The sequence below is a fragment of the Alternaria arbusti genome, assembly GCF_024043155.1.
Source record: "Alternaria arbusti strain BMP 1465 chromosome Unknown scaffold_7, whole genome shotgun sequence".
Classification (NCBI taxonomy): Eukaryota; Fungi; Ascomycota; class Dothideomycetes; order Pleosporales; family Pleosporaceae; genus Alternaria; species Alternaria arbusti.
Genome location: NW_026249947.1, coordinates 1,125,387 through 1,139,478, shown reverse-complemented (window position 1 = coordinate 1,139,478; position 14,092 = coordinate 1,125,387). Strand labels below are relative to the sequence as shown.

At 51.4% G+C, this 14,092-nt stretch overlaps 5 protein-coding genes across 5 annotated transcripts; 4 read left to right on the top strand and 1 right to left on the bottom strand.

The window, feature by feature from the left end:
• Positions 1-1,313: 1,313 nt before the first annotated feature.
• J4E86_006190 (uncharacterized protein) lies at positions 1,314-2,366 on the top strand (the record flags this gene model as incomplete). The annotated part of the gene is made up of 1 exon (XM_051446721.1): positions 1,314-2,366. The coding sequence occupies one exon, from the start codon at positions 1,314-1,316 to the stop codon at positions 2,364-2,366; it is 1,053 nt and encodes a 350-aa protein (XP_051302296.1).
• Positions 2,367-3,052: 686 nt separating this feature from the next.
• J4E86_006189 (uncharacterized protein) lies at positions 3,053-3,809 on the top strand (the record flags this gene model as incomplete). Its single annotated transcript, XM_051446720.1, has 2 exons — positions 3,053-3,127; positions 3,180-3,809. The coding sequence occupies 2 exons, from the start codon at positions 3,053-3,055 to the stop codon at positions 3,807-3,809; spliced, it is 705 nt and encodes a 234-aa protein (XP_051302295.1).
• Positions 3,810-6,708: 2,899 nt separating this feature from the next.
• Positions 6,709-7,508, bottom strand: J4E86_006188 (uncharacterized protein; the record flags this gene model as incomplete). The annotated part of the gene is made up of 2 exons (XM_051446719.1): positions 6,709-7,181; positions 7,229-7,508. The coding sequence occupies 2 exons, from the start codon at positions 7,506-7,508 to the stop codon at positions 6,709-6,711; spliced, it is 753 nt and encodes a 250-aa protein (XP_051302294.1).
• Positions 7,509-9,140: 1,632 nt separating this feature from the next.
• J4E86_006187 (uncharacterized protein) lies at positions 9,141-10,322 on the top strand (the record flags this gene model as incomplete). The annotated part of the gene is made up of 2 exons (XM_051446718.1): positions 9,141-9,756; positions 9,940-10,322. The coding sequence occupies 2 exons, from the start codon at positions 9,141-9,143 to the stop codon at positions 10,320-10,322; spliced, it is 999 nt and encodes a 332-aa protein (XP_051302293.1).
• Positions 10,323-13,219: 2,897 nt separating this feature from the next.
• On the top strand, positions 13,220-13,948 carry J4E86_006186 (uncharacterized protein; the record flags this gene model as incomplete). Its single annotated transcript, XM_051446717.1, has 1 exon — positions 13,220-13,948. The coding sequence occupies one exon, from the start codon at positions 13,220-13,222 to the stop codon at positions 13,946-13,948; it is 729 nt and encodes a 242-aa protein (XP_051302292.1).
• Positions 13,949-14,092: the final 144 nt, after the last annotated feature.

The following is a 14,092-nucleotide window of genomic DNA, read 5'->3' as shown; positions in this document are numbered from 1 at the left end:
CCTCCCATAGGCGCACGATAACGAAGCGCACGCCCAGCCACGAGAATGGACACGTGCAACTTGCGCTTCGCCTCTGCAATACCTGGCTAGGTAGTAGAAGATGATGTTCAGCCTATACAACTCCGCAGGCGCCGGTCTGCGGCCATCTCGCTTCCAGGAATCGATCGAAACACCTTCTTGCCAGCAAGACGTCTACCCTTCATGTCTCTCACTGAGAACCACGATACACTCCACAGCAATATACGCTCCACCTCGATGGCTCCAACCTCGACAGCAAGACGATCTTATCTTCCCCATAGTTCACCACAAAGTGGGGAATACCGACGACCCCATTCGCCTGAATCGCTCGACCCTCCAGAACACGAAAAGCCATCGCTAGACTTTACACAACGAATCGAGAGGAAGCTAGCGGAATACAACGCCTCTAACAACGTCTTCAAGAGATGGCTGTTTGAGATCTCGAGCTGGTTAATAAGTGCATGTTCGATGATCGCGATAGTCCTGATATGCCTTCATATCAAAGATCAGCCAATACTCTCCACGAATAGCGCGTTCATTGCCGGGATCAATGTGCTGGGGAAGATCGCGTCTGCTGGATTGATAGTTCCCACAACCGAAGCGCTCGGCCAGCTGAAATGGAATTGGTTCCACAACTCCAAGGCTATGTGGGATTTCGAAATATTTGACAAAGCTTCTCGTGGACCGTTAGGAGCGTTAATGCTCCTTTATCGCACCAAGGGTCGTTCACTAGCAGCACTCGGCGCTCTGCTAATACTCCTGCTACTTGCTATAGATACATTCTTTCAACAAGTCACCGAAGTATCCGACCGATGGACCCTCCAGGCAACTCTCGCGGCAGTGCCTAAGGCATACAACTATGAATCGACCTATCCGAAAGAGTACCTAGATGGATATGAGATAGCAACAGACGATAAAGACACCTTCTTGATAATCGAAAAGTTTTCCTACGGCGAAGGCATACGCCCAGTCGTGTTCGGAAACGCCGTTCGCCCCGATATCTCAATCGTAAGTGATACACGATACGTCATCTCGATTATCTTCCACCGTTGATCTCCACGCTGACCAGCTACGTCTAGTCTTGCTCGACTAGTAACTGTACATGGCCCTTGTACAAGACACTAGGCGTTTGTAGTCAATGCTTGGACATATCTACTGAGCTCTCGTTTGCGTGCTTGACGCAAACTGTGGATTGGACCGCAGATTCAAATGGATTATTCGATCTTCAGCAGCCGTACCCTAATGCGACAGCGTGTGGTTACTTTCTAAACGCAACAAGCGACAATCCGACATTGATGTCAGGATACCTGTGGGACGAGGCCAACTCGATCGCGGGCGAAGCCCTCACGATGCGCACTTTTCCACTGACTCAAATCATCACGAAAGAGCCTTTATACGGCAACGGCTCCATTCATTTCAAGCACATACGCCACAAGATTCAAGACGTTCTAATCGTCTCATCGAGCGATGGGTCAGCTGAAGCGGTGTACCGAAATGAGACGCCTGTGGCACAAGAGTGCCACTTATCTTGGTGTGTAAAGACCATGAGCTCGTCATATACTTGGGGCGGGTATAATGAAGAAGTAGTTGACACTGTCTTCAACACTACTTCTGGTCCATTTCCTTGGGAAGCCTATCCTTACCAGACCGAGGTTGAGAACGGTACCGATATCTTCTATATGGAGAACATAACTATCAAGGCGGGAGAATTCACCGGCGATGGCAGGCTTGCCAATTTTGGGACGTCAAATAATACTGCCTTGGCGTTGATGCAAGGCTTCACAGATATATTCCCCGCATACACCACTCAGGTCAATGAGTCAGCTTCCCCGATTCTGCGCTACAAGACATGGAAGACGGGTTCTCCATGGCACCAAACGCTCTTCTTCAACCCGTGGCTTGCTCCAAACAATGTCACGAGGCACATGGAACGATTAGCCACAGCTCTGACCAACGTTATACGATCAGCGCCTACCCGCGAGGATGTCGAAGGCCACGCGTTTTCTAAGGCCAACTTCGTATCAGTAAGATGGGCATGGCTTACGTTCCCACTTCTCTTACTGGTCCTAAGCTTTATCTTTCTGGTTTCGACAATAATCAAAACCTCCAAGGATACTGGTGCCGGCATCTGGAAGACCTCCGCGATGCCGACCCTTATCTACAGCTTGCCGAAAGAGGCGCAAGCCCAATTCACCAACTCGTCAACATGGAATAGCGCACAGGATACAAAGAAAGTCCGCATAAGATTGCTACCGAAGACAGGATGGAGGGTGTCCGGCCAGAGTTTATTGAGCCGTTCTCCGCAGTTACCACAACCTGCTGTTCAAGCACCACGTGGCTGGATTTGAGATGTGTTACCTCGCCCTGTGCGGCTGAATGCTGTGTATGATATATGACATATTTATTGCTTGCACGGCAAAGCCGGACTCCTCACGGGATGCACATTATGGACTCTTTTATTACAATGTGTTCTGTCGATCTATCTGATACATGGAGCATGATCTAACGCATCTGTTCGGACCCACCGGGGGTCAATTTACAGGTGTGGCGCTACCCGCAGAAATCTCCTGCTCCATTGCGGCGCGGTCGCGGGCCGTCACACATTTCCGGCGTGACGCCTTGTGTTCCAGCGTCGACGCGAAATGCAAGGAACAAGCACGCACTACATGTTCATCACGCGAAGATGCGCAATCATTGGGAGCGAGAACGGAGAGCATGATTCCTAGAGGACGAAAGAGGCAAGCTGAAACGCAAGACCGGTGACTTTCCAGGTGGCAGCGGGTCGAAGCACTATGGAGGAGTAGATGGACATGAGTATGCTATGGGAGCCTTTTGATGACATTGCGGCATGGGTGTCAGGATCGAGGATATATGCCATGCTGAGTACCACACTCAGACCGCATACCGAAAATGCACTGCGGCCCAAAATCTCTTTCCACAAGCACGCCCACCCAAGCTTAAAAGCTTCATCATTCTCGAAGAGCATCACGACTTTCCTCATAGCCCTTGACGCTGTATATCTTCAATCGCCGCGATGTACGGATCTAGAGTCCTCTTTTTGGGGTTCCTCGTGCTACCCATCTCTGCCGTACCTCTTACAGGCTCTACAGTACGTCCCATCCTGCAGGTGCATGTTGAATTCACACTAACACTTGTACCAGATTCTGCAGAAGAATGCCGTGGTCGAACGAAACGACGACCTTGTCGGAGCCACTATCCTTCCCAGCCTACCGAAGCGAGAGCCTATCATCGACCTGGTGGGGCGAGCCAGGCGTATCGGCGGTGGTGGTTTTACCCCCCCGAAGAGGTCGGTAGAGGAAGTCGAGAAGCGAAAGCATCTTAATGGTGGTGGCTCTGGCCTCCCTAAAAGGCGCTCAGACAGCCTCGAGACCCGAGGGATACTTCGTCCTATTGGCGCCTGGGAGGAGCCGGGTTCAATTGACAGCCTCAAGACACGTGGAGGAAGGCGCGGTGGTGGCGGTGGTGGTAAGTGGGTTGGTCGACGTTCAGAAAACCTTGAGACACGCGAAGAAGCCGACGAAGACAAGGATCCTGTGGACGAAGTCGAAGTCGATGCTTCCGAAGAAATCTCCAACGATCTGGAGGAAAGGGGTATCACGAAACATTCAGGAAACGGCAGAAGAGGCTTCCAAGGTGGTGGCGTTGGTGGAAACAAGAGCGGTCTCCGTGGTACAGGCGGTGCTGACGGTCATAAGAGAGGATTGCAACGTCCTAATAAGGGAGGAGGTGGCAAGAGAGGGTTGACTCCAGGCCGTGGAGGAAGTAAGTGAGCGCACGGTTCTTTTGTTCATGTTGCATCCCAAGGAACGCTGGTCGTTCTATGCTCCAGCCTGGGGGAGGCTGGTTGGGCCATGGTTTAGATATACAAAGGGCGGTAAAAACTTGTCTGCCCCTCCAGCCTTCATTCTTTTGTGGTTTAGCCTTCAATACCTTTGCCTTTGCTTTTTATACGCTACAACTATCCATATGGACAAGTTATCTGAAGCTGACGCGCTTGCCCTGCGTCACTACCTTTTTCGACACAAGTACAGGAGGTCATGGAGCAAAGTCTTGAGTGGGCTGTAAGCCGAAATCACAAATATAGACTTTCAAGAGCAATGTAGACTCCTCGGTCATGTAACATGTATGGATGCCATATCTACCGAACTGCCTTGTAGTAGGCTCTCGGAGCGCTTGCAATGTGATGGATTGGTGTGATCAACGTTACTAGGAGCGATGGGATGCATTTCGGTGCATTCTCGGTCTCGTGTGCTATGCCGCTAAGCGCCATAGGTTCCCACTTATGCTGGTGACTGGGTTTCAGCCTACCTGATTTGCACCAACCGTTATGCTCTCTTGGTTTTACTCCAATCATTTTACAGGTTACACACGACACCATGAGCTTTCGTGCCTTGACAATGCGACAGAGCCCGCATCGATGGCATCTAAGACGATTATCAGGGTGAGGCGTGGTCGCTATTCGAAGCGCCAATATCCTGGAAACTCGCACATGGTGAGCCTAAGCCATGAATAAAGTCGTAGGCAACCTCCTTCGCTGCTGGCAATTGCTTCATTAACCGAAGGGCCTTCCATCCTCTTCGGCAGCTCAGTCTTATATCGACACCACTCCTTTCCGCTCGTACCAACACATACAGTATGCGTGCACTCGCAATCACCACGTTTCTTTCCTTCTCTCTTGCCTTATTTGCGGCACCAGTCCCAGACGCTGAGGTATGCCATCTCGTGGTTTCATCCCCGTGTCTTCGCTCACACTAGTATAGACACCTCCTCAAGATATCTCATCTGCTAGCGCATTTCATCGACGAAATGCCATCTCCGTGACTCTTATCGAGCCATTGGAAGCTCGGGCCAGAATCGATGCCTGTCCCGGACAGGCGAAACGAGATGCCGAAGAGACATCTGTCGAAGCTCGGGCCAAAACCAAATGTGGCGACGGATGGCCGAAACGAGAGGCCGAACCCGAGGCTGAAGTTGAAGCCCTGGTCGACCGTGGTCGCCTTGTCCTATATCCAGGCGCGTCCCTTGCGGTTCCGGTAGGCGACTTGGTGGAGCGAGCCCGTGGCTCCCGTCCGGGTGGGGAAGGGAGTGCTGCTGATCCCCGCAAGTTCAAGACCGCTGGTGGTAGTCGACAAGAGGCCGAGCCCATCAAGCGAGCTATCGGATTTCCAGAAGGTGGCTCAAGCACCGACAGCAGACGTGTATCGAACGATGACCCGGCCCAACGTGGCCACCTTGTCTCATGGCCCCGCACGCCCAATGCTGAGGCATCAAACGACGTGGTTGAGCGTGGGAACGCGGTGCCATGGACTCCCAAGCGCGATGCGGACCGGGCAGAGGACTTGATCGAGCGATATCCTGGTCTTGTAAGACCCCCTGGAGGTTCTCCTAAGAGAGGTCTTACTCCAAGTCGCGGCGGCAGCTACCGACGTGAAGCTGAGCCTAACAGAATCGGCGGGAGTATAAGTGGCGGTCGACGAGATGCTGATGCAGAGACCATCGAGGCCCGTCAGCGAATGAACTCAAGCACTGGACGTGGCCGCCGAGATGCCATCCCAGGATTCGTTCGCCCAGGCGGAGGGACCCGCCCAAGAGATGCCATCCCAGGAATTGTTCGTCCATTCGGAGGGACCCGTGTTCCATGAGGCATTCGCGGTAATGGTGCTAACCCACGAGGCGTCCGTCCGGGCAACGGAAACAACGAAAGAGATGTCACTGCAGAGACGGTCGAGGCCCGTGGAAGATTCAGAGGTATAAGTAGTCCTGTTTGATCGAGGAATGGTAGAGAGTACAATCAGGCAGATTTTACTTCTTCTGTTGTTGCGAACTCTTTTTGTACTACAAGATCAGCTCGGATACCTCAAGGACCTGCTGGACACCAGGCGGGAGGTATCCAGCTATCCTGTATCTCTTTACAATAAAATACACATGTTTCCATTGGAAGTGCCTAGCTTTAGATCCATCCCGGTCGTGGTTGTGTTTGCAATTGCCGTGATGTCGAGGCGAGTATCACGTTGTGCTCTTTCGCTCTTGCTTTTGTGGTGCTGGTGCTGGTGCTGCTTGACGACATTCTCTATCACTTGGCTAGTTCTTTTGCATTTACATCACGGGAGAAGGCTGCATGGGTACATATTGTATCGAGATTGTCTAAAGACGAGCTATGAGTACATGAAACCGGCATACGCCGGCAGTATCAAAGATCAATGCGCAGCTGATATGGTTCATCGCAGCAGCGATATCATTAGACCACACGAATGCAGTATCATAGACCAGCAGAGCCAGTATGGTGACCAGCAGAGCTAGTATCAGAGACTAAACGAATCTAGTATTGTGACTGGTCCGAGACCAGTATCAGGCAATGTATGCACCGCTACCAGCGGCAGAACATCGCTTTTGGATGCTGACGCGAGCTCAGCTCCGAGCAGCAGCATCATTCAGAGTATCGAAGGATTCATTGCCCAACTCCTTCGTAGGGTCAAATGTCTTCGCCGAACTATCTGTGCGTTCGAAGGCGTCGAAGTGGAGTCGAATTGTCGGATTCGACATATTCTGTTCTAAAGCTTGGAGTCTTTGGTCGATGGAGCCGTCCTATAGGTGCCGGCTGGCAGCCTAGCTGCTTCATACTGCGACTTCAATCGAACATCTCGGGAGGGCGGATCAACCAGGGACGGATCAAGGTTCCGGCTTGATGAATTGGCTATTGGATGGAACATTTGTCGAAGTCTGGCCAGGTTGCGCACTGCTCTGCTGCAGAGGCGAAGTCTGGTTGTGCTCATTCGCAGGCATGTTCCCACGATTGCCGATCAAGATAGAAGCTGACGCTTGCTGTAAGATCTCTGCGATCTGCTCACGCACTATCGAGGTGATCAGGGCTCGGAGTTCCGGCGTATCGAGGGGAGTGCCAGTAGTCGTATTCGAAACAGGTCCGCTGGCTTGTTGCGCAAGGTACTCGTTCACCTTTCGCTCGGCTTCCATATATATGTTGTGCGAATCCTCGAATTCGTTGACTTGATCGACTTGCAAAGAATGCAAAGGAATAAGCTCTTCACCATTTCTCACTATCTCAAAAGTTGTGTCGCGATAGTCGCGCGCGACTGCCATAGCCATATCGTAGTCAATCTTGTTGGGTGCATTGGGAGTGTAAACTATCTTAATTAGCATTTCGTTTCACTAAAAGAACGAGCTGACTGACATTTCATCTTCTTTCGCGACTCCGTTCCCATTGAGTCCTGCGCATTGTACGCGCCGTATCGCACATTATTGTCGGATTGGTGAGAGTTGGAATAAGCTCCGCTGCGTTGCGAATTATTGGCGAATTGGTTCGAATTGGCATACTGGTTTGAATTGGCGTGTTGGTTCGAATTGGCGTATTGGTTCGGGTTGGCATATTGGTTCGGATTGTTTTGGTAAGGGCTATTGTGGCCCTGGTTGGGATAGTTGTTTTGGAAACTGAAGTTTCCGCGACCGGCCATTTCACTATACATGTCAGCGCTCGTCTGCGAGATGAGAATGTGGGGAGTACTTACATTGTGTGTGGAAAGGCGAGGAGCTAGAGAGGCCAGGGAAGCTGCGATAATACAGCGGCAGGTGGGAGACAGCGTCCAATTGGGGTTAGCGTGGAACCTGGATAGCGCCCGACATGGACTTCCAGCAGCCGAGCGCGATACCCAGGTACGTGCCAGGTAACAACGCCTGCAGAGATTGGAACATTTCTACATCGTGCGCAAAGCCGCGAAATTCGAGAACATCTGGATAGTTCGCGTCCGATGTGAGGGCTAACATGAATGATGGGTAGGAGGTGATAGTGGGTTATAAAGTACATACATTGTACCCGATATTTCGTCGCGTTGCACCTTTGGCACCACCCACTGGAGTGCTCGTTTTTTTCATGGGCGCGACACAAGCATCGTCTTCGACAACTGCATCACTTTGCTCGCATTATAGCACTTTTCATCTGTCGCCGAGGGCGGCGTAATTGCTCACCTCATTAGCGTGTTTACGCGTCGGACTTTGACGCGTCAATCGCTCCGTTGTCGCGAAAAAGACGCGTGTCCATCAGCAGCCCATTACCTCAACGCCTACGCACAACTCGTTCATCGTCCATCGCCCATTGGCGGCAGTATATCGATTGTTCTGCTGTCCACTCGCCTGTTCACTTACTTGCGCATAGCGTCGCCAGAGGTGTAGAGCTTCGCCGCGGTTGCAAGTACCTAAGTATCTGGAGCGTTGCATAACCACCTCGTTCTTCGATTGAACGCTCTAGTCTAGGCTTCTCGGAAGTTTGCATCTGCCTCCAAACTGTCTTGCCGACTTCATGATACCATCGCGATCGCTTGTTTGCCACAGCGCAGCAATGTATTCTGCAGCACTTGTATGACGCTCAGCAGAAATCTGAGGCCGCGACATACGTGCTGCCGAAGCACTGACTCGTTCAAATGTACACTGGCGACTACTGTTGCCGACTTACCAAACCCCAAATTTAGACGCTCAAAATTACCGCCGGAAGACTTCAGATTCGAGCGCGGAACCCAGAAGCATTACCCACATACCTAGGTAGCCCTGGAGGCAGCTTGTGCTGCGGTCACGCTAAGCCAGATCCTAGCTAGCGCCCATGCTTCTCTAGGCCCCGGCCATATGTATCTCGTGGTACCAGCAACCGTGGGACGTACAAAGAACACCTGTACAAGCGAACGCGGCGAATACTTAGCCCCTCTCACGCTTTCCACAAACTCTGTATTTCGACTTTTCGCAAACCTTCACAACCGACCCCTTCCTGCTAAGCGACCATGGGTGCCGCACTATCTTCAGTAATCCAATCAAGGGCCAACGAGTCAATTCTGCAGGCTGATCCTAGGAATTCCTTGCTCCACTCGATCTATGAGCCAGACCGTGATCTTCGACACCTACATACCAGAGAACTGGAACTCCACTTGGAGTGGTACCATATACAAGACCGCGCAAACCTACCCCCAGTAGCAGCTCCGCCCTACTCAGAAGCGGAGCTTTCAGCGTTGGAGTTATGGAGACAGCAAGTCGATCGCCGAATAATGAAGCGGATATCCAGTTACAACGTTAACGAATGCATCCCGGAAGGCACAAACAAAATGGCATCCGCGTCACGGCCACTGGGTCGCTCAGAGCATCAAGTGTTTCAAATTCCCGAGCTCTTAGACCTGATACTGCATTTCTCGGGGCCACAGGCACAAGTCCGAGCACTGCAGATCTCAGCTGCCTGGCGAACCTCCGCAATATCTGTTATTACAAATCGCCGCATCCAGGAAGCGTTCCTTTCGCCATCGACTGCTCCAGTTATTGAGTACGGACAACTGATCGATGATGCTGCTTACGTCCTGCCGAGGCCATGCACGCGGCAGATCGAGCAATTCGGGCTTCATGTCAATCGTATGATCAGTTGGCGGAACAAGTCGTATTACCCGAACTACATCTATTTCCCAGCATGTATGGCGCAGCTGAGTGATCTACCGAGCTCAACTGCGAGCTCTCTGAACGAACTGGATATTGGCCAGCGCAGCATTGACTATCACGATAACACATTCTCAGTATCTCGTGATACGGAACTCTTTTGGCTGGACTTCACACAGCTCCAGATCAATCCTTACTTCGACCTCTTGTTCTCGGAGAAGGGCCGTTTACTGCAACGCCTTGGTAGATGGGAGATTAGTCTACGTCCTGATGCGACACCTGGCCATCTTGTTGTAGGTAACTCACCTTCAGACATGTTGCTAGTACATGCTATTGGATCGATGCACATCACGAACCCGCCGTGTCGATGTGTGGGTATCTATTGCTACGATGCGGTCGTTTTTGGAGCGTGTGGCGGCGCACCAGCGTTGTTAAAGAGAATTCGCAATAACGACGGTATATGCGTTGGCGAACTTCTAGATGCGCTTGAAGACTGCGCACCGAAGTTGCTCGGAAAGTGGGCTGAGAACGCCGAACAGCTCCGCAATCGCGTTACGGAAAACGGCCATTGGATTGACGACGTTTGGCGGATGCCCGGCACACCCAGATTTCGCCTTCATCTGGATAATTACGATATGCCGGACGAAATGCTCCGCATCAAAGATACCACTACACCAACAGGGGGAAGGGATCCAGAGTCCGTTGCTTCCACGTTCTTAGGGCTCCAATTCCACATCACCCGCACCGCCTATATGTCCGCGGAGCCACCCAGAGCAACGACAGAGGGCGAATGGCTCCCTGAAGAGCTTTTCGAGCCTATGAAGACTGAGACTGGACGATCGAATGTTGATTGGGAGGTGTGAGAGTCATTGGAGTTACTAAGGTACTGTCAGGCATGGTTAGCACGTTGCCTACTTTCTTTTATTTCATACGCGTCGACACAGGCATACTCAGCTCATAAGCTCCATCTTCACATGCGCACAAGAGGAGCACAGCAAGGAGTGTTCTGTTCCGAATTACTTACAGCACCACGCCAACCAAGGAAAAAGCTGAACAGGTCTGCAGCCTACATCAACCTTATATCACCCCCTTTGCAGGTTTTAACGTTAATGTAGCCTGCAAACATGTTCGGCTTTTTCTTGTATGAGATGGGACGAATCTTCAATAATACTAGTTCGATTAATAATGAAAGGGTTTTCACTGCATCCTCCGAAGATGACCAATAGCCCAGAGGATCTGCCACCCTCTAAGCAGTATGCATGATTGTGCCTTGCCACTCTTGACCTTCTCTTAATCTAGCATCATCAAAGCTGCAGTCCAGTGGTAGCTGCAGCATCCTTGATTTGGTCGATAGCTGCTTCTGATTTCAGGCCAATCTCACACCCTCTCCGGCACACCAATCCGATGCTGGAAATACCAGCCAGTCCATGCCGTCGATGCGAACCTGCACTCCCTCCCATCGTCTGGCGCATCTCTCAAAGTCTTCGCGAAATAAGTCCTTGGGTGGAACTCGCTGCAACGGTCGCACCACAGCATCCCAGGCAGATCCCAGCTTTTGTTCTCGAGCATCAGTCGAGAGGCGAAGACATCGCGCCTCATGCGTCGCCAGTATACCAGTAGAGCGGGTTGATCGAAATAACGTCGGCGTTGCAAAATTGCGGTATGCCTGCAAGTACGAACGAGCGTTAGGAGGTCGGCGGGAGGGAGATACATGGCGATTTGCTCGAGAAGCTCATTAGGTAGACGGTATAGTGCAGACTCTCGATGATTGCGGTTCTCGATACGAAGGTATTTCCTTTGTGTCTTGAGATTGTGCCACCGCCCTATAATCGCTTGCAGATACGAGTTATTTTCCTCCAAGCAGAAGTATCTTTCATCGCGCGATACGATAAGATTGCCGTGGGTCCGCGTTATGGGTGTGACCCTGCCCGACGAAGTGATGGCTGCTCTTGTTGTGATGATGCTCATTGCTGCGAATGCAGCCACCTGCATTGTGTCGAGGACGATAGTTTTGGGACGTTGATGTTATTTTCAAGAAGAGTTTTTGAGGATCTTGTGGTATGTCTGCTTTCTCATATAGTACCGTCAGATTATATCACTAGCCTACTTACCGTCACGAGAGGTCTCGTTCGAGAATCCACATCTGTTCCCATGGTTATGAGGTAGGTTGTGAGATGCCTAGTGGCGGCTCGTTCCTCGCTACCTAGGTACGCATCATCGATGAACCGCTTCAAAATTCTACGTAGTGCGCAAAAACGTGCGAGCTGAGCACACTTGAGCTGTTATAATCGAGGCCAATGCGAGAGCTGGGATGCGTTATCGACGAAACGTGATCGTGACGTGGAAGATCCATGCCCGTGCGATCACAGCAAAAGCAGTAGTTCGTGGTACCGGCGCTACTGTCGCCGCGCCCGAGCTCACGGTGTTCAACCCGCAGGGTCTTACGGGCTGTGCTTCCATCACCAACCCGCTGCTCGCGCGCTCGCGTTACGTGCAGTTTTAGCATCATCGCCGCATTTGCTTTTCTATCCTTTATGTTCTCTCAAGGCCAACGGCGTAAGAGTTTAGATCTACCGGCGAGCAGCCATATTCTCCTATCGACGCGTATCCTACGAAGTATTCGACGTGTCGATCGCGCCCAGATGCCATTGTCGTCGGAAAACCACGTCACATCTCGTCCACAGCAGCTCCTTGCCTCAGCGCCTACATACTGATCGCTCGATCCCGCAGTTGGTTCAGTGAATTAATCATTCCGCTGTCCGCTCGGCTATCCACTGCGTCGCAAAAATGGAAGGCACCCGGTTTGCCTTTGCGCCAAGCCGAATCCTAGCTAGCGGCAAGGCTCCAACAAGCAAACCATGGGACTTACGGAGGACAGCTGGACAAGTGCAACTTCTCGCAAACTGTCCTCTGCGACTTCAAAGGTCTGCTCATTACTGTGACCAAGAGAACGCGATCGAATCCTCACCTCACTTGACACACCATGGGATCCGCACTTTCCGCAATAGCATCGTCCAAGATTGTCGATCGATCCAGTTCGCCTCTAAATGCCAGAAACTCCTTTCTCTTCTCCATTTACCAGCCACAGCACAATCCGGAGACTCTTGCGCAGTCACATCGCAACGTTCTCAACGACATAAATAATTTATGTGATCTATCAAATACGCCTACACAGGCGTCGCCGTTCTATTCCCCCTCAGAGCAACGAGCTGTTGAACAATGGAGAGTGCAGGTTGGTCACCGAGTAAGGACACGCATAACCCTTTACCAGATTCGCCAACCAGACACCATAATCCAAACGCATAATCAACGACCATACCAACAACCATGCCAGCTACTAAATCAACGTACAGAGCATCACATGTTTCAGATTCCCGAACTGCTGGACATGATACTCCAGTCCGCCGGGCCTCAGACCCAAGTTCGAGCGTTGAACATATCGACTGCTTGGCGCACCTCTGCCAAATCTGTTATATGCAGTCGCACAAACGTTGACGCGTTTTGTACTCTATCCTCACCGGATCTGCCAACAGAGTATGCACAAATCATTGATTGGGAAAGCGAGACCCCTCTTCAACCCAGCACTGACGAAGTCGCGCAATTCTGCCTTCACGTGGCGCGCATACGCGACAAGCTCTGTCATCCGCAAGTCCACAGGTTCTTCTATTTTCCCGCGTACTTCGCACAGTCACCAGGTCTACCAGACGCAATCGCACACTACTTAAACGAATTGGATGTTGCGCAACGCGGCCAGACCCATATGAACGTACATTCGATCTCCCGCGACGCAGATCTTTACTGGCTCGATCTCAGTCAGTTTCGAACGAACCCGTACTTCGAGTTGTTGTTCTCCGAAGAAGGCCGCTTAGAGCATCATCTAGGCCGATGGGAGATCAGTCTACGGGCCAAGGCTACACCTGACACTATGTTGGTCGACGACTCGGTTTCGAATCGACTTCTTCTCCAGGCTATCGGGTCAATGCAGATCGTTCATCCGCCGTGTAGGAGTCTTGGTATCTATCACTTCGACGTCGATAAGTTCAACATAGGCCGAACACACCCGCTGTTGAGAAGACTTCGCAGAGAAGATGGCATTCGTGTGATCGATCTTATAAGAGCATTACACGAATTGGCCCCTAGTCTGTCATCAACATGGATGCGCTATGCGGAGCAACTCCGTGACCAAATCAAAGACGCGCACTGGATAGACGACCTCTGGAAGATCCCCGGATCACCGAGATTCCGAATTTGTCTCGATAATGCAGATATGTCAGATGAGTATCATCTAGAAAGTCTTTCGCGGGCGGCGTCTATGGCGCGATCGGCAGCCGCGGATGTGCAATTGGGTATGGATGCTCACATCACTCGTCGACCGTACATGTTTGCCGAGCAGTTCAGAGGATCCAGAGAAGGCGAATGGCTTCCGACTGAACTCTTCGAACCCATGAAAAGCGAGACAGACCGTCATCCAATCGAATGGAACAAGTGATATCCATCTTGGTTCCTGACATGAACAGGAGGACGCAGAGCAATATCACTCACGATCTCTGCAACACATACTCTGCGTATACGTACAGGTACTTTCCAATGAAGGACATCACAACCCTCAGAGACTTGCTTGCACAGGGTAGAG